This window comes from Nelusetta ayraudi, unplaced genomic scaffold, assembly GCF_046127955.1.
Source record: "Nelusetta ayraudi isolate G7.1 ecotype Tasmania unplaced genomic scaffold, CSIRO-AGI_Nayr_v1 ptg000050l, whole genome shotgun sequence".
NCBI classification, from domain to species: domain Eukaryota; kingdom Metazoa; phylum Chordata; class Actinopteri; order Tetraodontiformes; family Monacanthidae; genus Nelusetta; species Nelusetta ayraudi.
The window spans coordinates 3460148-3483969 of NW_027466100.1; the positions used below are offsets into that span (position 1 = coordinate 3460148).

Here is a 23822-nt window from a genome sequence, read left to right on the forward strand (position 1 = left end):
GTTCTAGTTCTGGAAGGCTTTTGGATCTGGCTACAGGGCTGGGCATTGGCATGGGGTTTGGAATGAAGCCTGACCCACACAGTCTGGGTGCATCATGTGTTCAATCTTTAATTGTTTATTATTTGCGTCACAGCTCAGCAGCAACGCTTGCATACAGGTAAGCCTGCATCACCATACAGGTGAGGTGAGACAAGGTGAGATGTCTCCACGTGCACCACCTAAAGAAAGCAGGTGGAGTTCCTACATAACCAGCCGCCATTTTTTATTTTTACATCAAGTCCTTGTGCTATTTCTGAACAGAAAGAGAAAAAATAATAATAACAACTGGCTGTACACTCGAATGAAATCATTATAAAACGCACACGTCCAGACTCCCTCAAGATCCTCTGCGGCGTTGAACCCGAACATACAGCTGTTTCACTCTCCTTCCCACCCTCAGGTTGCACTTTCTCAGCATCCCTGGCCCTTTCCCCGATGGGTGAACCGCTCCCTGCCGAGTCCACCTTGTGCCCGACGCTGAGCTCGCACATCCCCGAGGTTAAATGTCCTCCGCATTCCGCAAGGTCAAGGTCACTGTCACAACTTCAAAGACGTTTGCAGCCAGTGACGACGAAGAAGATTGGTTCAGATGCGGTGCGAGACTGCGGGGGAATGTGCTGTTTGTTTTCCATGCGATTTGAGAGAAGCAGACAAAATGCATTCGGAACAACAGAGCACATTTACGGCCATACGGTTAATGTGTCTGCAGGAACCTGTCTCGATTTACCCCTCAGGTATAAACCTCCCACCTCTCTAGGTGCGAGCTATAGGAGGGAGAACAAGACGGTCCCCGGAGCTGCGTGACGTCACAAGGCGCTGCCGTCGTCGATGACCTAGAAATAGAACGTGCGTGAAAGTGCGTAAGCACCAGCAGCGGTCTTTGCGGCACATGGCACAGGCAGGCAGCTGTTTACGTTGTCGTTTGCGTGTCTGAAGACAGGCACCGCAATTGGGTAGAATCTTCCTTTCATTACAAGCGGAGGAGGGGGAGGAAGAAGAAGAGGAAGAGGAGGAGGAATAGGGGGAGTCGACCTATTATACTGTGGAAAGCGTCGATGAAAAAAATAAAGGAGCGCTGTTTTCCGTTTGGCGCGCGCGCGTGCGGTGCCCTCGCGGACGTCCAACTGCCTTTGTCTGACAATAGAGCGCATATATCACCACAACACGCGCCGGCAGCGCGTGACGGCTTCATCAGCACGCAGCGCATCCGTCACCTTTACGTCGGTCGCCGCGGCGCGAGACACACACATTTCTGGACCATTAACAAAAGCTCGCTCGTCGCGCGAAGAAGGGCTCCCTCCCGCGGTCCCTGCGAGCGCGCGGACACACACACACACACACACACACACACACACACACACACACACACACACACAAACGCGCGCGCGCGTCAGTGATTTGATTGAAAGTCGTCGACGTGCGGGCGGTAGGCGGGACCCTCGCGCTCTTCACATCCCACTTTTCGGGGGGATTACGAGGACATTAACGCGTGACATTAGCGCTGCGTGGAGAAAGAGAGAGAGAGAGTGAGAGAGAGAGAGGAGAGGGGCGGCAGAGGCAGGACGAGACGCCGCGGGGTCGACACGGAGCCGAGCAGCCAGCCAACCAGCCGAGCAGCCAGCCGAGCAGCCAGCCAGCGGAGGAGAGGGCAGCCGAGCCGTGTGGAGGTATTCGGAGCTGAAGGAGGACACTCACTCGTGGAACCTCGCTGGTAAGGCTCGCGTCGACGTAAGGCTCCCCGAAGCTTGATCAAACTCGTCATGTATATGTATACAACCTTTTTTTTTTTTTTTTTTTTTTTTAATAAATAAATAAAAAATTGACGAAAAAATGCACAGATGCTTTACAGCGTCCGCGCACACGACGCTCCTCGCGCGTGTATTTCGTGCAAAATGAAGGCAGATGTCGCCAAGTGTTGGGGTGCAAAGTGAAAGTCAAGATGAAAGATGCTCAATCAGATTTGCCGCCGTATAGTCAGACAGCTGCCACGATCGATGGGACATTTGGGCGGCAAAAACGTTGCGATTTCTTCATCTTTCCCCCCATCCATCCATCCATCCATCCATCCATTTTCAACACCCGCTTATTCCTGAGCTCAGGGTCACGGGTCATCTTTTTTTGAGATTTGAAAAACGTTTGCACTCAGTGCCAGAGGCTCGTTTGAATGTTTGATTTATCTGTCACCATCTCACTGCAAGTCTGGTTCAGCGGGATCAGATGTGGATGTTGGAGGGAATCTGAATCTGAAGTTCTGATTGGAATTTGGTCACACTGGTCAAATTTCAGTGCATCAGGCTTTAGGCATCGCCGCTGTCGTCGGTGACGTGCAGGATATCTGTCACACATTTGAAGGCGGTCTGTTGGCAGAGCCACAGCTGGCTCACACCATGTCAGGGCTCGGCTAACAGGTGCCATCCAGCTCCTCGTGTCTATTGTCATGCTGCCCAATTGGAGGCAGATAACCATGATTTTAACAGATGTTCAATGTAGGTCAAAGCAGCTTTCCATGCTGCAATCATAGAATGGGAACATGCATAGATCCTTCATGCCGGAGTTAAGGCAGTGCATGTTGGGGCCTTAAAATACACCTGGTTAACCTTCATCTCTCGAGAGCTGTACTCTTTTTTTTTGTGACTGTTTGAGGTCAAAATCAAGTGACTCCGCTGCTGGAAGGGTCAAACTGTGCCTCTGGAATCGCCTTAAGCCCCGAAAGTTGGCGGCCAGCCGGCGATGAGTCACCACACGCTCTGGTGGGCAGCAGGTGAGACTGTGGCCACCAGACCTGACTGGACAGATCTGACAGGCGCCCCGTTTTGATCAAGACTCCAGTGGGAATGGATGAATTTGCGTCGTCCAGGCTGATCCAGCCTCGGCCAGCACGCCCTGTGCTGAGCTTTTGATTCCCTGCGTGATTAAAACGCCACGTTCGCCCGTTCAGATTGTATTCCAGAGGCTTGTGTGTGTGTGTGTGCGTGTGTGTGTGTGCGTGCATGCGTGCACGTGCATCCAACGCCGCAAAGGAGATTGAAAATACATTGGGAGTGAGTGCCTCTTGGTGTGATTGCTGGATGTATTTATTAACGAGAGAGGCGCCGCGAGAGGTGGGGAGAGCTCTGAATTAAAGGTCACAGGCTTCACTGACTCCGAACCAGAGCGAGTAACAGCGATTAACTCAAGGCAGGAGTTTAGTTTGCTGCCACCGTGACAACAACAACACAGTATTTGCTGCTCTGCGCGTGCTGTTTGTTCTGCTTTATGTAATCACCGTGAGTGAATGGAAATAAGTTCATATTCTCACAGTTCATCGCGATTAGACCACAGAAATGGAGGATTACTAAATTACTATTTAATTTCTGAAAAGATCTGTGTCTGCATAACCTGCCGTCTAATCCTGTGTTGGTTTACTTCTGCAGGAACAAAAACACATCTTTTTTCAGGCTCATGAGTGTAGAAGGGGATTGGTGGGTGTGGTTAGAAGAAAAGAATATCTTGTTGTAAACTATAAAAAGGACACAGGGAGCTGTGCATCAATTCAGTTGAATTTTGTTTTTCCTTATATAAGGAAAATATATCAGTGCTGGCCTTTAATATTTTCCCCACAGATGAAACACATAACACTCATGCATAACACGAGACTGAACTAACTTATGTAGCGTTAGCTGATGTGGCTGGTTGGGGAGCTGAGGTAAGGTACAGGCAAAACACCTTCATCTCCCCCTGCTGGTTGGATTCAATATAGGTCATAGTTAAAGAGCTTAAGGATGTACGTGGAGTAAATACATTTTTCTCAAGGTGAGGTCTGCTAATTGATGGTAAAAGATACTTGCTGGCTCCCCTCTAGACAGTCCAATTTGTGACAAATGAACTCACCACCACTAAGTTAATATTCGAGCAAGAACCAAAAGATTATTTTCCCCTAAATCCTGACAGGAACCAAAGCCAAAAAACTTCAAAGGGACGAGCCTGAGTACAGTCATGTGAGTCTCAAGGCTCAACTTTCAAGGTCTAATATTAAACCAATTTTCAGATTTTTATTTTTCCGTTGCTGTAACAGTTGGACAGGATTAACAGAGTTTTACAGATCTCAGGAAAAAAAAAGAAGCGAATTTAGCCCCCTGTTTGCAACTTCCTGCTAAAACGTTCAGCTTTAGTTTCCTTCTAAAAAAATTGATGCTTTGTTGTACTGCACAGTGCACACATGTTGGGAGGGGACAAAGTCAAGGTAGCCAGGTCCTCGGCACCTGGCTGGAAATCAGGACCTGGGCGAGGTGTTGTGGTAGTATCAGTGCCCATTGTGACATCACAAAGGGTGATTTTGGTTTCTCCAATTACGGTATTACTTTGTTTTAGCACACTTTTCTGAAAGCAAATGGGGCATGCACACTTGGTAAAATCAAGATTGATCTCTCACTTCTTGGGAGTTCACTGACAGGCTATACTCCAGAAGGAAATTTGCATAATGGGATCATTAAACCATTCATCTATTTTCCTTCTGACGAATTTTGGTTCTGTGAAATAGTTAGGATTTCAAACTTCCATTGATCTTGCGGAAGGTGCACACTGTGCCCTGAAAGGGGCGTCGTGCTGGACTTCCATAGCGCTGCAGCATGTGTCAGAGTCATCAGTGGTGGTCACACACAGCATGATTTGCACTTCCACCTCTTTCCGTTTTGACTAACACTTCCTATGCAGGTTTACTGTATAATGTATTCTGAATGCATTCATAAGGCATTTCCATTTAATCACAATGGTTTGTAAAACATTTTTTTATTTTATTTTTTGCATTATACTATGGATTTTTAGAATACAATGTATCTTAGGATGTGTCACTGCTGTTAATCTTATTTTTTTAGAAGTGTTAGTTTTAACACGATGAACCACCTAAGACTTCAGATTCCTCTTTGAAGTGCTGTCGTCAACATTCTGAATGATGAGATTGCAACACGTTGTGTGCCTCATTTGTGATCAAACTTTGTTTTTATGTTGCCCTATGTTCTTTAGATCATGTATAAACATTTGGACAGTGTTATGGATGCATTATAATTTCTTATGAATGCACTCATAATGCATTATACAATAGACCTTCAGAGAAAGTGTCGGCCATTTTTCGCTGTCCTCGTTCTAGGAGGAGGAGGAGGAAGCAGGAAGCAGGAGGAAGGCAGCAGGCTGATGCCAGGACAGGATGGTGCTTTGTCTGAGGGCACATGGTTGAAGGGGCTGGCCTTCAGCAGTGTAGTGTGGATTGAGGATGATGTCTGGGTGGTTATCTGACCGCCTTTGTTCTAAAGAGGCTTCCTTGACCGTGTCCTGGCTGTGAGTTTACCATCTGTAAAATATATTCATTATGCATCTTATTATGAAACTAATAATGATACTAAATATAATACCTGAATACCCACATTAGACAAACGGTCAAGAGTTTTTTCTCCGTCACACTAAATATTAAATTTGATTTGGCAAGCAAACAGAACGAGCTTATGTAAGAAAAAATGTCAACATAATTATCACTGCCTCTCATGAGGTGCTGAAGGGGTGTTGGGTTATACACTGTGTACCCACATACACATAAGCAGCAATTACAAAGATGTAAAGATAGATTTTGAATTTCCAACATTGATTTCTAACTGAAATGCAAAAGACAGTCGTTCATAGGAAACAGGATTTCTGTTTGTTTTTGGTTACATTAAGATCCCCTCCTGAAAATGTGGCAACATCGACTATATTTGTCCATAGCACAAACATACCTTATAGTTTTGATGGTGTTATATACGACAAAGGGATTGGTGGGTGGTGATGACCCAAACAATACAAAACCTTTTAAATTTTCTAAGCATGATGAAACACAGACAATTGACACGAGAGTCGCTGTGTCGTGTTTTTTTGGGGAGGTGTTACAACAATCAAGAAATGACATTGCGAGTTTTCTCGAATAAAACTAAAACGTTGCAAACTCACTCATATCGCCGCCACAAAAAAACATTCAACATGCTTTCTGGCATATCGCATTTCCCCAATAAGAGGCGGCATTAATTAAAACCTCCAGGCAGGGATAAGGGAGATGAGTTGCCACAAGCTGTGGTGAATATCACACACGGCATAATGAAGTCTGAAACTGCAGAGAGTGACCAACACAGTCATTTCAGCATGGAAACGGCCAAAGTGACACTCGTGCACGCGCACGCGCACACACACACACACACACACACACTATATACAGTACACAGTATATACAGAGAGACATTTTGGGAGGTGAAAACCTGAAGATAACTTATGAGCACAGGGTGTCAGTGGTGCTTTTACATCAGAGCACCATTTTCTTACCTATTAGTTAGCATTCATTATTTGTCTCCAGTAAAGATAAATCATTAATGGACAGTTTAATGCAACAGCCCCGTATCCCTGTTTTAAAGAAAGAAAGAAAGAAAGAAAGAAACAAACCAAAAAAAACCCCCGACAGTAGTCCCTATGATAGACTCAATCACATGGCCTGCTGTGAGATAATTCCCATCTGATGGTAGATTCTAGTGGAAAGAAGAGGCCTCATCAAGTAGCTTTGCTGCCTGTGACGCTGCTGCGTCGTAGCGGCTTAACAGCCCCGGAGATGAGGAGCATCTCAGACACCAACGGACAAATCAGAAAACTCTTAATCCCTCATTCTTTCCTGTCGGGGATTTACAGTGGTATTGAGGGACTGTAGGACACACACACACACACACACACACACACACACACACACTCTCATTGAGATGCGTCACATGTATTTGACACATTTGTTTGATATGAACAGAGCTACAAATTAATTTAAAACCATGGTCCAGTGTAAAGGAGGAGGAGGCAGATTGATTGGATGTTTTTTTTGTGCATAGTGCAGAATTTTTAACTCGATAAAGTTGAAAAACAATTCATGCAATTAGAGCAATTTCTGAGTTTCGTACAATCTCCAATCCAATGTGTTTAAGTGGTTCACTAAACACTTGTATACATTCAGCGCCGTCAGTTGATTGAAAAATCGAATCACCTTAATGGCAGACAATGTTCTGATTAATTGTGATTAAGCACATTCACATGTTGTTGCAGTGTTATTGGTTCAGAAATGAAGGTGTGAGACACTGGTTAGATTAAACAGTGCAGAGTATTTAGTTCTGCCAACATCAGAGTACAAAAATGGAGTTTTGATAAAACATTTGATGAGAAGTTCAGACCCATTATGGCACAAACGTAGGTTGAAAAAACTAGAACTTAGGGAAAACAGTAACAAATGCTGTAGCTTAATCAAAGTGACGATTGATTTTTCACCGCTAGAGAGCGCGGCTGAGCGCAGCATGTAAAGCGAAACAAGGAGGCTCCTCTCATCTGCGTCCACCAAACCCGCAATTCCAAACAAATCAACAACCACCGAGCAAGCAAAGAAAATGTTGAGTGATGATTAAAATATATAACGGCGCAAGTGTGTGACGGTCGATTGATCTCGCAAGGCATGCTAACGCTAGCTAAAATCATGCTAGGTGTAGCCTTCAATCTGGAGGGTTTCCGTTACTCGTGGTAACTGTGACCATGTTGTGTTTCTGAGGGGGCCACTGTCAGTGACACACCTGCCCCCAACACAGAATTCTGTTGCCATGCGTCAGACCTTTTGCTTGGTTTTATTTACATATTTATGGATATACATATTTGTATATATACAGTATATATATGTCTGTCTCCTTAGATAGGAAACAGACGAAGCAATTGCTAATGAAATCAATTGACAAGGACAAACGAGAAATAGTGTAACATCAATGTGGAGCAAAGATCCTCCCTGTTATGGTTCATGGCTATTGTTTAATTGGCACAATAAATCCCTGGACCACCTCAGAGTATCCACTTTTAGCATGTAGCCTCATCCTTTATCCAGCACCCTTAGTCGATAACCTAATTAACACCAGCATTGTTGTGCTGCTTCAGCAGAGGGCTCATTAACCAGAATTAAAAGCATCTTGCGTTCAGTGTATCTGCTCTCAAAAGGGTTGTGTTACATCTCCAATAAATTAACAAATAAATATGCAAATAGATAAACAAAACTACTCCTGTAAGCAGAAATCTCATGTGTCATTGTCTTGAAGGACTCACCAGTTAAATTGGTGAAACCAATGGGATGTGTTCACAGCTATAGATGCTACAGAGATGCTAACACAAGCCCCTCACACATGCTGCCCGTTAGAAGCAGCTGTGTTGTGAGGCTTTATGCCGCCTCATTGAGTATGTAACCCCTTAATACCGCTGGAAGTGTCTGGTCCACAGAACGGCTGCAAAGCGATTCTGGGGCAAACAGCTCACACTGGACACGTTTCAAAAGCGCTGCTGAAACCGCAAGATCAAAAGATTGGAAGCATTGGAACTTCAAGCTCACGCTGGAGCCGATTATTGTGCAAAAATATCAGTGATTAAAGTGACAGGCTGGTGCTGAGACAGCTTAATCGAGGTTGCTCGGCTGATTGAACCAATATTAGCCCCTGAGTACTTATTTCACTCCCGGGTTAGTCTGTTTTGTTAAAATCAAGCCATCTCTCTGTATTATTCAGCATCCAAGCGTTGGGCAGTCTAAGCACTTCCGAAGAAATCCCACTTCCCATGCAAGAGTAATTACCAATTTTTTGAACAAAGTTATATCTCAAATTATTTCAGCTGCAAATACCCACCAATGATGCTACTGCAAGTGTCTAAAGTTTAACATTTTGAAAGTTCATGACATAACAACCATATGTGCTGCAGCTTCCCAACTCTAACCAAAATTTAGCCCAATGCTGAATGCTCAATGAAACGTTTGCACATTTAAACCTATTGCAAATTATGAAGTCAGTCACTCATTTTTTTTTTCCATCCATCCTTCCATCCATCCATCTTCTTTTACTACTGACCCCTGCTCTCGGGGAAATGGGGTATCTGGACTCTATCCCAGCTGTTATGAGGTGAAGGCAGGGTTACAACCTGTACAAGCTGCCAGTTCTTCGCAGGGACATTTTGAAATGTATCTGATGTTGTTGGTGTTTGATTTCCCGCTAGGAGGGAACTCCTCCAGGGTATTTTCCAATGGCTCCTTGTTGCTTGCTTATATAAAGTCACCTCAGGAAACATCTACAAGTCGACCATCAATTGCAGCAACTTTCCTCTTCTTGTAGCCACGTTTACTAAAGGTCTCTTCTCCCGTATGAGGCCGTTCACATTGCTGTTACATTGTAAATGTAAAGGAAAGTGTAAACGAAAATTATATTCTATTCATTTTTTTTTTTTTTTTAAGTCTGAGCCTAATTTGTCTCATGGAAAATCGTATTTCTGTCCTTAACCTCAATACAGTACCGTCAATCACAAATTGTATGAGGTGTCCAAAGACTTTTTTCCACCATTGTAGTTCTCCACATAAGGCTACTGTTACCATCAAACCTGGACACCAAGTACTGACAAATTTAACAAACAACATCAAACTGCTGTGGCCCGGTTCATGCAGCGGAACACTGGAGCACGGCAATGGGTACATTTCAGCCCTGACTGGGGCCACGGCCATTGTTACATGGTTGCTTGCCGAACGTTGCCAGGCACCCATTGGTGGGTTGCAGCTGGTAGGTAAGTGCTGATGTTGTTATGTCTGGTCTTCATTCACCTGTTAGATATTCAAAGAGCACGTGGGTGAACGTCCACTTTGCCTCGTTCACTTCCATTCACACGAGACGGCTGCTGGATCGGATGGAGCACAGAACTGACGTCACAACTTATGTTCGTTTTGAACTCATAAACTCAATATGATATCCACAAGATAATTGCATTTTCTGCCCCGGAATGCATGTGAATGCTGAGCAGTGAATTAAATCAAAGTGGCAAAACCAAGAGCTGTGCACTGGATACTTGCAAATTTCAGGTCCAAATCCTTTTTTTTTTTCTTGTTTGAAGTTGGAATTGAATCTGTAGCAGAAACCATGTGGAAGAAGTTCAAAGTAGGCCGGGTCGGCTTAAGATCTGGAGATCTGTCCCGCAGGACTACAACGATAAACTTGATGAAAAAGCTTAATTATTTAAACAGACATAAAAGTTGGCAACCTTTGAAATACAAGCTTGTGTCCTAAACAAAGATGGACATTGTCAAAGCTGTACGATTGGAATCGATCACTCTGAAGGAATTGAAAGATCAATGAACACCAGAAGAGCAATGGTGTAGATACTGAGTCAGCATTAGTGGTAGTTCATAGTATGTAGTAATTTCCTGCCTTCCTGAGCTGTTATCATGTCAACAACACTGGGCCATTTTTTTTAGGCCTATTACTCTCCGCCTGTTTCCCTGACACGTTGCATGCTGAGTACCTAAAGCATGCTCACCCAGCTATGAACAACCAGTATACAGGCAGATGGTTGCCGAACATGTTTGCCGAGTGTTTACTGCTTATTTCAGGCAGCTGCTGTGCTCAGTGGCACTTAAACACAGCTTTGTGTGACACCGTGCCGGGTTACGACCGGGCCATTTTCTCCTGCACTGCTATTTTTATCAGCAGCAGTGTATGGAGTGACCTGAGCTGGTTGATCCACATTTCCTTTTTGAGCCAGACGACCCCTAATCTGATCCGTCATATCATTTCTGCGACCGTCATAAGCGCCGACCCGTCAGCCCAGCGGTTGCAATAAAATGATTTGTGCTATAACTGCCTAGCGTTAAATTGTACTTCTCCTCCTAATCTCCCGGAAATCTCTCTTCCTGTCGACGGCTTTGGGGTAACATAAGGTAAATGCTCTATATTCTGTTCAGAATATCGCTGTGATAAGAGGAATGAAAAATGAAATATTGTTCCATTTGTTATGAAGGATTTTTTTTGCGACTCAGATTTCAAAATCGCTCAGATTTGATCTCTGAAATTTCTGCATTTTCGCTTTGGAAGCAACACAGAACAGTGCTCAAGCCCTGCGGTGGCTCGCCATGGGAAAATGACGTGTTGCTATTTTCTGGCCCCTTGAACCAATAACAAACCTTGATCTGCAGGGACCAGGTAACAGTGGCGGTGATAAATTCTGGATAGTCTTTGAATGCCCAAGTTGTGTCCCCTTTTCAAATGCTTTCCATGAGGTCTTAACTAATATCGTTAAATAGAATAAATCCGAAGGATTAGTTTAGGGATGGAACATCTGCTGCCTTTAGGGTTAGGGTTGATGAGTAGGTGCAACAATAGCAGGTTATTCAAGCTTTTACACCTTTCTTTTAGTTTTTTTTCAAAGATTGTTGATATTGTATATGCAGGCTAAGGTGTTTCCACTTTTCTTTCATATCAGAAAAAAGTTTCCTTTTAATGGCTTCTAAAAGTTTTTAGACATCATTTAGATTAGAACACTTAAGTCCAAGACCTACTCCTTTCATAAAAATAAAATGATTTAAAAATAACACAATTTTTCAACAATTGTCAGCAAGGACTCAAATCAGAGAAGCTGACTTGCCTGGAAAACTGCTGGAATGTCACTTAGCACTTAGTGGGAAAGGAAGTGGGGTTGGCAGTTTAACATTAGACATTAAATGAACCAGTTTTCACTTGCACACTCGCACACTCGCCACCTCACACTTTGCAAAGCAGCGTCCAAAGAAGAATCAGTATGCGCCGCGCTGTTTGCTCAGGTATCGGCTGACGAATAACAATCAAGCGGAGCTGCCCGGCCGTGCCGGCCTCTGTGTGGGATGACGTCTCTGAGCCGAGCTGCTGACGTTACAGCCAGGCAACTGAAGCGCACGCACTCGCTGTGTGTTGGCAAACTCAAGTGATGTTTTGGACGAGGCCTTGAATAAACATCGCCTTTCGCTGTTGCTGTGAGAACAGCCATTTACTCCAACCACGTCAGTGTTGCAACCAGGCTTTAACTCTTGCACTGGAGGGATTGTCACTTAAAGCAGTGGTTCTCAGACTTTCTCTGTCATGCCCCCCCGCATCCCCCCACCCTGACAATACTGACAAAATAGGCTTTTTTCAACTTTATTGAAATATACAACATTCTTCTCACCTGTTTTAGTCATTTCTGTTATGCAAAAAACTTACATTTTACTTTTCTCTTAGTCTTTTATGTTGTGCAGTAAACAACAGCAAACCCCTCCTCATAATTTCCCCCCTTTTTTTTTTGGACATAACACAATATTAAAACTATGGTGCGTATTGATTTTTGTCCTCAATAAGAAACTGGAATATTGACTATCACTGTAGTTGTATTTTGATGACGTTTGTGTTAATTTTGAATACATTACATTGAAGACATTAAGACTGAAGCCTGCAGGAATGTACATACTGGACTTAAGGAGGAAAAAACAGCAACAAATTGCTGCATGCAAACACCAAAATCAGACTTTCAGTTTTTTTGTAGAGACAATTATCAACACAGTGGCAGGCTGAGATTCATATTTTCTTTTTTGAATTTTTTTTCTTTGCCACTGGAGCGTGTTTAGTTGAAGTGCTCAATCATGTGCAGGTCCACTTCTTGCCCACATTTCTGAACCACTCCACTGTCGTTCAGCGGTCTTACTTTAACTCTCTTCAGGATGAGCAGCATGTCCACACAGTAGATACGAATGCATAAAAGCACCACCTACTGACCTAATTGGACAGTCATTGTCATTCACACAGCATCGCAGCATAGCGGGGCCTTCACCATGTTTTCTCTGTGAGAATCTCCCCCTAGCTTCAGGCAAGGTCAAGACATTGTTCTATTGCAGAGGAACAACTTAAAATGAAGATATAATAACAATAAAAAAAACACTATTTGTTTGAAGGCTTTTGTCAGTTACACATATTTGTCTTCTGTTCCTCTTTATTTGCCAGTGGTGCTGCCAGCTAGAGTTAGAGTTGCTCTTCCTCTGTTCTACTTCTTTCAAGGGACTTACACTGTAAAATCCATCTTGTCGGCAGTAACACGCCATATTGAAATGACAGAAAAAGATGACGGTAAGATGAAGTCCTGACATTTGGGGACATTTGACTCATTGTTTCAAACATCAAATCCAAAAATCTAATTGCTAAAACTGGACATTAAGTTGCAATCTGTGATTATTAAAACAAACATGCTCATCATGCTTCGCTTTTTTTTTGTACGATTGTAAGCGGAAAAAAAAGAAGCAAAATTTGGTATGTCAATTCCTGTAATGTATTCAGTGCAGCTAAAATATTCTTCCCTTACATGAGTTCTCTTCTTTCACGCTTCTCGTGGTTATTATTCCATGCGTGTGATGTGATGTTGGTTATTGCATGACATAATGTCTCAGGCCACAGATTTTTTTCCTTTTTTTGTCACACAGATCCGCCTTTGTTTCAAACAACCACAACAATGGGGTTGGAGCTTGTGTCACTGGACCCATCCTGGTGCAATGAATATAGATTTGCACTAACCATTTTCACTGTACTCTCTCTAAAAAAAACAAAACAAATAGATACCAAATCGATGTTCCTGTTGCCAGTTTCTATCCTTTAATGGAGCATGTTTGCCACATTTCACACCTCGTTTGCTGTGCCTTCACTTCCCTCGGAGCTCAGGAGGGACAAGGATCAATCCTGCAAACAATTTTTAACTTCTCTTCCTTTGCTTGAAGTTCCTAAGGATGTCTTGTATTGCATTGGCTTTGTTTTTGAGCATACCGATTGAAGAAGTCACAACTCGACCTTCCATCTAGACTACACCTTCATGAATCGTCCTTGAAACTCCCCCACCCCCATCCCCTCCTCGCCCCTAACCTTCTAATGAGTTGTGGTCCGCGCAGTGGTTCGTCCCAAGAGAGGGGCCCTGCCTCTGCCACCGTCAGCAACTCTGCTACAACTGCTCATGAATGCGGGAATCTGGCATTTACTAAATTCAAGGAGGCGTCTTTTCAATTAAAGCCCAGTGAAATACCTTTTCAGCCGCTCGAGTGGCCTGGTGAGCCACAGCCAAGGGGGCTCCGGCAGTATAATGATGCCTGGCACAATAGCGCCACTGTTCTCCAAGCCGTTCCCAGGAAACCGTACAACATGTGCCATTGTGCGCCGCGCTTTGCTGCCCAACCACGTTGCTCGACTTTAGCCGGCACCGGGAGGCCAGGCGGCGTACAGTGAGCTCACAGCAGCGTGGTGGGTGACACAGGTTCAGAGGATCAGCGAGAAGAGGGCCAGGGGTTTAGGAACCTTCCGCCGCATTTGATGTTTTAATGTCATTTTTTGCCAAAAAGGCGGACACATTTTTACAAAGGACTGGCTGTGAAAAACGGAAGTGGCCTGAGCGGGGGGGGGGGGGGGGGGGGGGGGAACGACGACTGAGTGCTTGCCAGGAATGGTTGTACAGAAAACCCTGTGAATTGTTGTTGTGTTGAATCCTCCTCAATAAGAGGGGAAACCAAGAGAAAAGTGACAAGCAGAAAAATGGGGCCACAAAGACGGCTAGAACTGGTTGGTGGCTGGTCTCAGCTGGTTCCCCTCTGTTTACCTCTAGCAGGGGGGGGTTTCAGCAAGTTGTCCGTGTTGGTCCTCTATGGCCCTCGAGCTGCATGTCTTTGTATCCTCCATTGCAATCAATGCTGTGTAGAGTAAAGAGTATGAGACTGGGCCAACTGGGTAATGGGCCCTTGTCACCAGTATCCGGGCAGTTCTGTGAGTCCAACAACACATCTGTTGAGATAAAGGTGCTTTTACACCGCACACATATTAAGTGGACGGAAGACTTAATGGAAGTTTCCAATTCAATCCAAACCCAAGTCAGAGTTGTAAGAACCGCCCCAGGCCAAGGTTCAGGCCAGTTAGCTGGTTTGTCGTTCGCTGAGTTTCATCTGGATTGACCTGAACAAGGAATGGTTGTTAACAAATTGCAAATCAGATCTTTTGGACCGAAACAAAGACCATCATAACAGTAACCTAACTATAGGAAGTAGGGAAATGAACTGTTTTTGCTAACCAATTACAAAGATGCACCAGTAGATGAGTCTGTAGTGAGGAAATGAGAGGCATTTACAGGCAGATTTGAGATGCCCACAATTCTGCAAACCACCATACAATGTAGTTTGTCTGGATGTAATTCAATGCGATATTATACTTTATTCAATTTTCACATTCTGCTTTTCTTACAAGTAATCACCTTACAATTGGCTAAGCCTATAAAAGTGTTACTGCTTGGACAATAGAATTCTGTGTTTCTTTTTAATTTAATTTTATGACACATGAGCGTTGAGAACAGTAATTCTTTGCTAACTTTCCTTTGTTATTGTTCTTGGAAAACAAAACCTCCTCAATATTTGGAATACAAATTACACAGCATACCTTAAAGATGCTAAGTGAACTTCACAAGACTTATGAGCAACTGAGGGCCACTGGGGTCATGATGGCATTCGGCTTCATAAGGCTCCCTCATTCATTGCCCAGTTTATAATACATTTTGAGCCTATTTAGCAACTGATTTATTTTTTTCTAATTTGTTTAGCTGTCCAATTTTAGTTGATATGTTCATGCACTTAAAAAAAACCTAACAGACTATAAGGGGTTTGGTAATAGTCCCAATAATCACATCATAATTGACCACCTTATTCTGAGAAATCAGGGGCTGTCGAACCATTTTGATCTGCATGTTCAGGTTTTATTTAAACTAACAGCAGCCTTCTACAGTCGGCCCGTCCACATGTTTACAGTTTAATTCACCAATCTTTTTTCCCCCCTCCCCAACAGAGCCCAGGAGCAAAGCAAACTCCCACCTGAGTGCCACTGCAAACACTGAAGCAGGTATTTACAGTTGCATATTGGAGAGCCAGACACAACAAGGCCCTGCAGCGAGAATGAGTGAAGATCAAGTGGCCAGTGCTGTGGAAACAGCCCCTGAAGATGACAGCGTTATTCCCAATGGGAAGGGTCATGAGCCCGGTGAGGGCACCGCCACCAGCACGCCACCTGCAGGAAACGAAGAGAAGTGAGTATTTTCCCACCTTACCGCCTTCTTTCCCGGTCTGAAAATTCATCACCGGATCTTGATTGTTGTCTTTAGTTAAACGCGCATTGGAGGTCAGACTAACACGAGATTGCACCACCAATTCGCAACACGTAGCGTGAATCTGCTTCGATGGCGAGATGTTTGGCTAAAGTGTAGCGTTTGCAGAGGACGGCCTGGTGCTCACAGAGCGCGTCGCAGGGGGAAAACACAAAGCAGCGGCCCCTCGTGTTTGTTGCGCGACTGATTATGTCACCCTGCTGCCGGGGCTGGCGGTTGAGCGCTGTCACTGGAGTGGCTGTTTCATAACCACGGGGCTGGTTGCACGCACCGTCCCTGCAATCATGTGTGTCATGATGAGTGCACGGCGCTGCTCCTGCCAGCGAGACATTTAGCCTCCACCTCCTCTGTCACCGCCGTAGATTCCCCACTGGACAGCCCAGTGCGCTAATGGCATAATCATTATATGACTCGTTGACTAGCAATGGGTTTTTGCCCTCCTTCTATGTATGCTCATTCATTTGTTCGTCATTGTCCACTGCAGAAGAAAAAAAAAAAAAAAAAAAAAAAAGAATCACAACTTGCTCCTGTACTGCTGTGCTGTTTATTAGGTCGACGTTTCAGTCCATCGACCTTCATCAGGAACAACATTTCACAACAGTTGTGTGACTTCATTTTGAAGCATCAGTACACCAATGCAATCAGTTGGCTACAGGTGTTTAGAATTGCCAGAGGAGGTGACCTCACCACATCGCTGGAAAAAAAGAGATAAAAAAAGCAGTTGACACCAGGCGTATTGAATATCGATCAAACAACAGAACTTGTGAAAATGTTGTCTCCACCGGCATCTCATCGTCGCTGAAGAATAGGGGAAGATGAAGGGTGAGCAAGCAGGTGCGGGAGCAAGTTGTGTTTTTTTTTTGTTTTTTTTACACTGAATGCGTCTTGGGAGGTGCACCCTGCTCCATCCATTTCAGGAGAACGTGCACGTTGATTAAGCCTCCATACAAAATGTCCCTGGTGGACACGCAGGGCCACTCTTGCAAACGCAAGCGCTTGCGCGCCGTTTAGCTCCTCATACTGTGACTGAGGGTGTTGTTTTTTCCTCCTTGTGCACTCGCTGGGTGACGGACGGCACTGCCTCGTAGGGAAACTGTTCCCAATAGTTCCCACAACGAGAGGTACGTCGGACGTTGCGACAAACGGAGAGCCTGCCTCTGAAAATAAAAAAACGAAGGAATTCCCCGTGCATCCAAATGCGTCACTCTCGGTTCTTTGCCCTAAGTTAAGTTGCTTGACGACGTTTCTGTCCCAACAGAAGTGGCGACACCGAGGGCCAGGAGTTCCTCTCTGGCGCTGATGACAAGAGGGCTCCGCATTTCACGGACGTAAGTTCCCCAGCGTGTGCTATACCTCAAGAAATCCTCATAAGCTGTCTTTGCTGGTCCCATGCATCAGTGCTTTTCAAACTTTTTGGAGCCACAGCACATTTTTTTATGTTGGAAAACCACCGACCAAAAATATTAGGAAATTCCACTTTTTTGCCTAATAATGACAATTTAGTGTTTAGATGCACACAGAGGAACTGAGGGAGGAATATAGGCTGAAGTTCCTTTAAAACGCAGTCATTCCACAATTTTTCATATCAATAAGGTGCAATTGGATAATTATTCGCAACACACCTGACGTTATCTCATGCCGCACTAGTGTGCTGCGGCACGGTGGTGGAAAAACACCGCCTTAGACAACGCTGCCATTCACTTGCATCGTCTCACATTTCTTAGTTCGAGGGCAAGACCTCGTTCGGCATGTCCGTCTTCAACTTGGGCAACGCCATCATGGGGAGCGGCATCCTGGGACTGGCGTACGCCATGGCCAACACTGGGGTCGTCCTCTTCCTGTAAGTTCTTCTTCCTTTTCTGCGTTCTGCCACACTAAGCGTCTAATAATAACAACCTATCAGCCAACAATAGCCGCACAATGGAATTGCCGTGACGAAGTGTCAACTCGCAGATGTTGCCTCGTGTGACTCACTCTTCCTGCCTCTTCCTGTGGGGAGCCGCGTCACACGTCAATAACGCCTAATTGTGTTGTAAATTGTCTCGCGTTATCTGGGGCCCACGGTTGATTACGTAATGAGAGCAGTAGCATTAAAAAAAAAAAAAAAAGGCAGAGACAAAACCAGTGCCCTCCTCCCTTTGGGGAACTCCCTCTGTCCTTGACTTTTTTTTTTTTTTTTTTTTTACAAAATTACAACGGAAGGCTCCAGTGTGAAGCAATGTGCGGTGCATCTCCGGGCCTTTTGGACAGATTTGTTGTGGCGGTGGCATCTGTAAGCGACAAGCAGCAACATGATTGTTTCCAAGAAAACAGTCCAGAAAAATAACTGAGGTGTATTGAGCTACTCTAAGCAGTAATTAGTGCTTTCGTCCTTTTGTCCGAGTCGGTCATGTCTGCAGGATTTTCTTTTGTGTGGAAGAAAGCTGCTTACTTTGAGCTCAGTTGTGTGACTTCTTAAGCTGTTTTCTGTCTGCACTGGCTTAACCGTGTCTCCAGAGTGGAAATCATCTATAGTTTATTGCAAGAGTGAATATTAATATTAATATTAATATTAATTAATGTATTTATTTTCTGTTTAAAACAAACACATTTTTGACCTAACAACCTTTTTTTTCAGTGTACCAGTCTCTATAAATATTTCTTTTGGAACAGACGACCTGCAAGTGAGTCAAGTGTTTTCTCAGACAAACTGAGGTTATATTAGGCAAATTAATGCTAACCACTACTGCAGTACACTGTTATTTCCCCCCCCACGGGATCAATTTTCGCTTGTTTACTGAACGTCGGAGGATTATTAAACTCTTCAGTCATCCCATTCAACATTGCCCAAGGGGAAGAGGATGGTCGTCTGTATTGAGTATTTCTCGCCAGGATTATTTGCCCACAGGAAAAGAAAGTAAACTACTCGTGATGTGAATTTTAAAGCACCTGCGGTTGTATTTGACTTGGTTATTGCAGTTCTTTTTGAGGTTTGCTTCAGATGATTCGTGATATTTTCTTTGGGAATGTCCCTGTTGCTTCCCTCGTGGGTCCAATGTTTCATACAGCACAAATGTTTGTGTCACTGGATGCCAAGGCTTCAGCAGGTCAGTGGCCCCCGGCCCTGCTAGGAATGCGGTCGGGTGGAAAGCTGTGCGTGGAGCCATAGTAGCCCGAGTGTGTCCGCCTGTCCGGCTGTCAGCAGATCTGTCCTCCCACTGCCACTTGACAGGGCAAACAAGGGGAGGGGGGAAGAAAGGAAAAACTGGCTAATCCAGCCAAGAGTCGAGGAAGCGATGAAAGAAATGCTGCTGTTGGCTTTCGTAAGGAAAAAGCAAACGGAGCTAAGAGCGTATCTCCGTGTGAGACGGAGGGTCAGCTTTGCCAAAGTAGGAACTAAAAGTGGAAAAAGTCTGAGGGAAGGAGTTAGAATGGAGACAACTAAAGTCTTTTAATTAGAGGCCCATTGACAAAACTTCATCCGCCTTCTACAACCAAAGGTCAAAGGGCTGCGTGTTGTTGGAAATCCTTCACAATCTTGTTTCAAAGAAGGTGAGACTGAAAAAAAAACCCCGGTAATTCTCTGCAATACGCATAAATACCTTTCAGAAACTCCACTCACAAAAGCTGTGTGTGTGTGTGTGTGTGTGTGTGTGTGTGTGTGTGTGTGTGTGTGTGTGTGTGTGTGTGTGTGTGTGACTTCATATCTAACCATCTAGGACACAAATTGCGGCCATGTTTCCAGACCGCAATGTGCGTCCACGGCTCAGGTGACGCATTTCTGGCCGTTTTTCACGTCGGCATATCGTGAAGGCGGTGATTACGGGCGCAACGATGTTCCAAAAGATGCCATCATAGACAGCTGCGCTCCATTCTTTGTGGATCTGGCCCTCCTTAGACTTGCTAAGCAGAAAAACAATCTTGGTTTTAGTTGAATGCACAGTGTAAAGAAATGACCTGTGAAAGCAGTGAAGAGTTGGGTGAACTAGAGCTGAAGTCAAATATCTGTAAGACTTCTAAATGTTCCGGCTTGCTTGTCTCTTTCCAGGGTGCTCCTAACAGTGGTGGCTGTTCTCTCGTCCTATTCCATCCACTTGCTGCTCAAGTCCTCTGGTATTGTAGGTAAGCCTGTAGCCTGGGACGCCATTGTTGGTGCGTTACCACTGTTTACTAAAAGGGCCCACGGTGCATTGAGTGGTACTGGAATCTTTGACATCAGCCCAACAAAATCACGTCTCATGTAAATCAGTGGTTCTCCACTGGTGGGGTCTCAGGAGCCACATTTTTTTTCCTTATCATGAAGTCGCGACCCAAATTTATACCACAGCTCTCAACTTTATTCTACAAAAATAAAAACACTATCCCACTGTCTGTCATGGCTATTGGGTCGTGACCCACCATTTAAGAAACGCTGGTGTAAATAACTGCATGTAAAACTAGTGTTGAAATTGCCTTGCTGTCTTCTACAAATGAAGGGAATCTCAGTTTATATCTTGATGATGACCTCGATGATGGACATGCATCTTTTAGGCTACAGTTGCACGAGCTAAATACATTTTTTTTTTTTAATTCCTTTGCATTAAAAGTTTGACATATATGTACACTTTATTTTTCTCCCTCAGGCATTCGTGCGTATGAGCAGCTGGGCTACAGGGCCTTCGGGACGCCCGGGAAGATGGCTGCGGGTATCGCCATCACGCTGCAGAACATTGGAGGTGAGCCCACACTTAAAAACTGACACCAGCTTGTCGTCGGCGACGCTCAGATTATTTTGCTGTGACTTTGCATTAATATGCATCCGCTGAGGTTTCTATCATGAATAAAGAGCGTAATTTGGTGATTTATTTGTGTTGGCTTTGACTTTGACTTTGCTTGTGTCTACGTATCACAGCCATGTCCAGCTACTTGTACATTGTCAAGTATGAGTTCCCTTTGGTCATCCAGGCTTTTCTGAAGGTGGACAAGCCTGCAGGGTAAGTGTCAATTTGCATGCTCGTTTTCATTCGTACATCGTGTATTAACACTAGGCTTTATCCACACGTAGGTGAGTTTTTTTTTAATTTTTTTTTATCATGTCTTATCCAATTGTGCTAACTTTTTAAACCAGGTCCCAGAGAGATCAAATCTCAGGAACACCACCATTGCAATTCCCTGTTTATGGTCCATAAAAATCTTTTCTTAAGTAATGAGGCATAGCTCCATCTCTCCATAACTCCTCCCTCGTTGTTGGTCTCCTTTTTCGCTCGAACTTTCTCCTTTTTGACAGTCTTAAGTCTCCAAGTGCAAAGTGCATTTTATTTCAGTGTAGTCACCGACATTAACCCACATGCTGCACGTGCACGGTTACGTCCTGCTCAGAACTGTTTTTTATATGGAAGGCATCCCGTGTTATTTTTGAAATATTCAAATCGACCAATAACGATCCATCCATTTGTTCCTGTGTTGTTTCTTAAAGGAAATGGCTTGTACTAGAAAGCATATTATTTAGGACACGTGAGCTGCTCCCGTTTGAGTGTGTGTGTCCCCTCACGACTTCAACGGGGCTGCCTGACCTTCACCTGGCAAACTATCAAGTCATATGAAAGCTAAAGGACTCAGAAGAAGAGCCAGTTAACGTCATCTGCTGCGCAGCGTTTTTCCAGGCCATACAGATAGCATTTGCTTTTTTTCCCCTAATTTATTGGGTAATACGGGCGGCACACTAGCGTGAAGCTCCCTTGCTCAATGAGCCGTGGCAGAGCAATTTATAGTGCTATCCTTTCCAAACGCACGCTGCTGCAGCTCAGGGCTCACGGTCCTCCATCAATATTCGCTGCTATCAGCTGGGAGCGCTTCGAGCACATCAAACACGCAACACGTTTTTTTTTCTCCCCTGCGCACAATTCAGTTTCATACACATTTCCCTTATAACCCCTTACTTGATTTGCTGCTGTTGAAAAGACGATGAAAAGCAACATCTTCTAAAATTTGACAGTTCATGAACCATTCCCAATTTGCATCAACTCAACCATCTATTTTCATTCTATTTTGGCTAAGTGCTCTGTTGTTAGAAAATGACATTTATGATATAATTTTATGAAAATTTAACTAAATGAACATTCTGAAGCCCTTCATACTTTATTATCTGCAAAAAAAACAAATAATTGTCCCTCCTTTAGCAGCCCTCAGCAACAATTCTCATTTTTAGTTTCCTGTCCGACCTTCTATGTGTTCCATGTTTGCAAGGAGGCACAAACAACTTGGCAGTGTCACTGATCAGACCGACTGGGCTGCTGTCACTAATCTTGGAGATGTATCAGTGGAGTATCAGTGTCATTTACGATGTCGCGAGGGGCAACTTCTGGAGATGTGTGTTAAGTGGAGCAATGAATTGACTTTTCTGATTTCTGGAGAGTTCACAGACAAACTGGAGGCAAAGATTTTTTGCACAACATTGGACTTTTTTTTAAATTTCGCTACAAACACTGTGTTTATGAGCAAAGGTCTGCATATTTTCTAACCTAAGGTAACGGAAAGCTAACAGAAGGGGCATGGCAACAAGACGAGAAAAATGTTAGGTCACTGTCCATATTAGTTGTTACGGTACATAGATATGATAGCCATTGGTATTGTTCATCCATTCTTGCCTTCATCTCTACTTTTTCCTTCCGCATCCAGAATCAGCAGTCTGAGCTCCGCTAAGCAAGCAAGCTAAACTTACAATGTTATAAAAAAGTACTGATAGACTCACTAAATCGTGCACGCCGCAACTGCCATCCACTCCATTTTGAGGATCGTGTGCATCTGCAGCGAATTTGGCCTCGTGGGAGGCTCCGTGTCAGGCGGCGGCAGTAGGAGTTCCCTGGATGTATGGAGCAGCTGGCGTGGGAACAGCTGTGACAGTGACCCTGGAGGAGGAGAGCGGCGGGAAAACAGTCACATCAAAACACAGCTCGACTCCACAGCTGAAAACGTAAACCATGGGATATCACTGTCCAGGGCAGGTGCTCCCAGAGAAAAACAACACCGCGGCTTTGATTTGACTTTTGCCCAAATTTGAGGCTGCGCTATCGCTTCGGTTTCGAGGAAAAGAATGAGGGTGAGAGGGAAAAATGCAGGTGGAAAGTTCACCCCGTTCACACACGGTGAATAAATTGGTAAATGACCCGCAGAGACAGTTTTATTAAACATCTGTCTCTTCAGATTAAAGTGTAAATTGGATTTGTCCTTTTGCTCCACCTCAAACCTCTTCAAGTGAGACGTGAGATGACTGAAGACTGCAAGTAGAACTATGTTGCCTTATACATTTTTGAAAGATTGCCGTGGTCTCCCGCTGCTGTTAGGAAGCGTCAGAGCATCGTTTCATGGCGTCTGCTCCGCTGTCTGTGCACCGGTTGTTGCCGTTGGCCGTGCGCGGCGATCACGTTTAGCTGAAATGACAGCACACGTTGTTCCAGTGACATTTCATCTTGCCAGTGGGTGTTTGTTTATACTGCTAAATTGTACAGGGGGATGGACTGAGTAACAGGGCCACCTCACAGTCTGGAGCAACCGCTCTGTTTTAACAAATGGCACTTTATTATTTTTGCCGTGTGTCCGAGTCTGCATTGTGCGTGTGTGTGTGTGTGTGTGTGTGTGTGTGCGCGTGCACGCACGAGCGCGTGTGCGTTTCTGACACTGATCAGCTAGCATGTTTAATTTATGAACACCTGACGGTGTCTCTGTGTTTGTTCATCGCCTGATTGTGCAGTGGTGTGTTTTTTAAAAACACGGCGTGTTTGTGGGCGTGTCTCTATCAGCGCTGCCGAGATACAGTGTGCCAGGTCCAGATGGCC

At 44.5% G+C, this 23822-nt stretch overlaps 1 protein-coding gene across 5 annotated transcripts in view; it reads left to right on the forward strand.

The window, feature by feature from the left end:
• The first annotated feature begins 1407 nt into the window (after positions 1-1407).
• Positions 1408-23822, forward strand: part of LOC142895879 (sodium-coupled neutral amino acid transporter 3-like) — a 34011-nt gene continuing 11596 nt past the window's right edge. Inside the window, exons 1-8 of one of the 5 annotated variants that reach the window (XM_076037211.1) lie at positions 1408-1750; positions 15714-15951; positions 17118-17150; positions 17291-17357; positions 17754-17869; positions 20057-20130; positions 20631-20723; positions 20900-20981. In XM_076037211.1, coding sequence (XP_075893326.1) covers positions 15821-15951; positions 17118-17150; positions 17291-17357; positions 17754-17869; positions 20057-20130; positions 20631-20723; positions 20900-20981 — 596 coding nt within the window. In that variant the 5' untranslated portion in view covers positions 1408-1750; positions 15714-15820. Of the gene's footprint in view, positions 1751-10666; positions 10787-15713; positions 15952-17117; positions 17151-17287; positions 17358-17753; positions 17870-20056; positions 20131-20630; positions 20724-20899; positions 20982-23822 lie in introns of those variants that run through there. The other 4 variants (XM_076037208.1, XM_076037210.1, XM_076037213.1 and 1 more) reach the window with 4 other exon arrangements.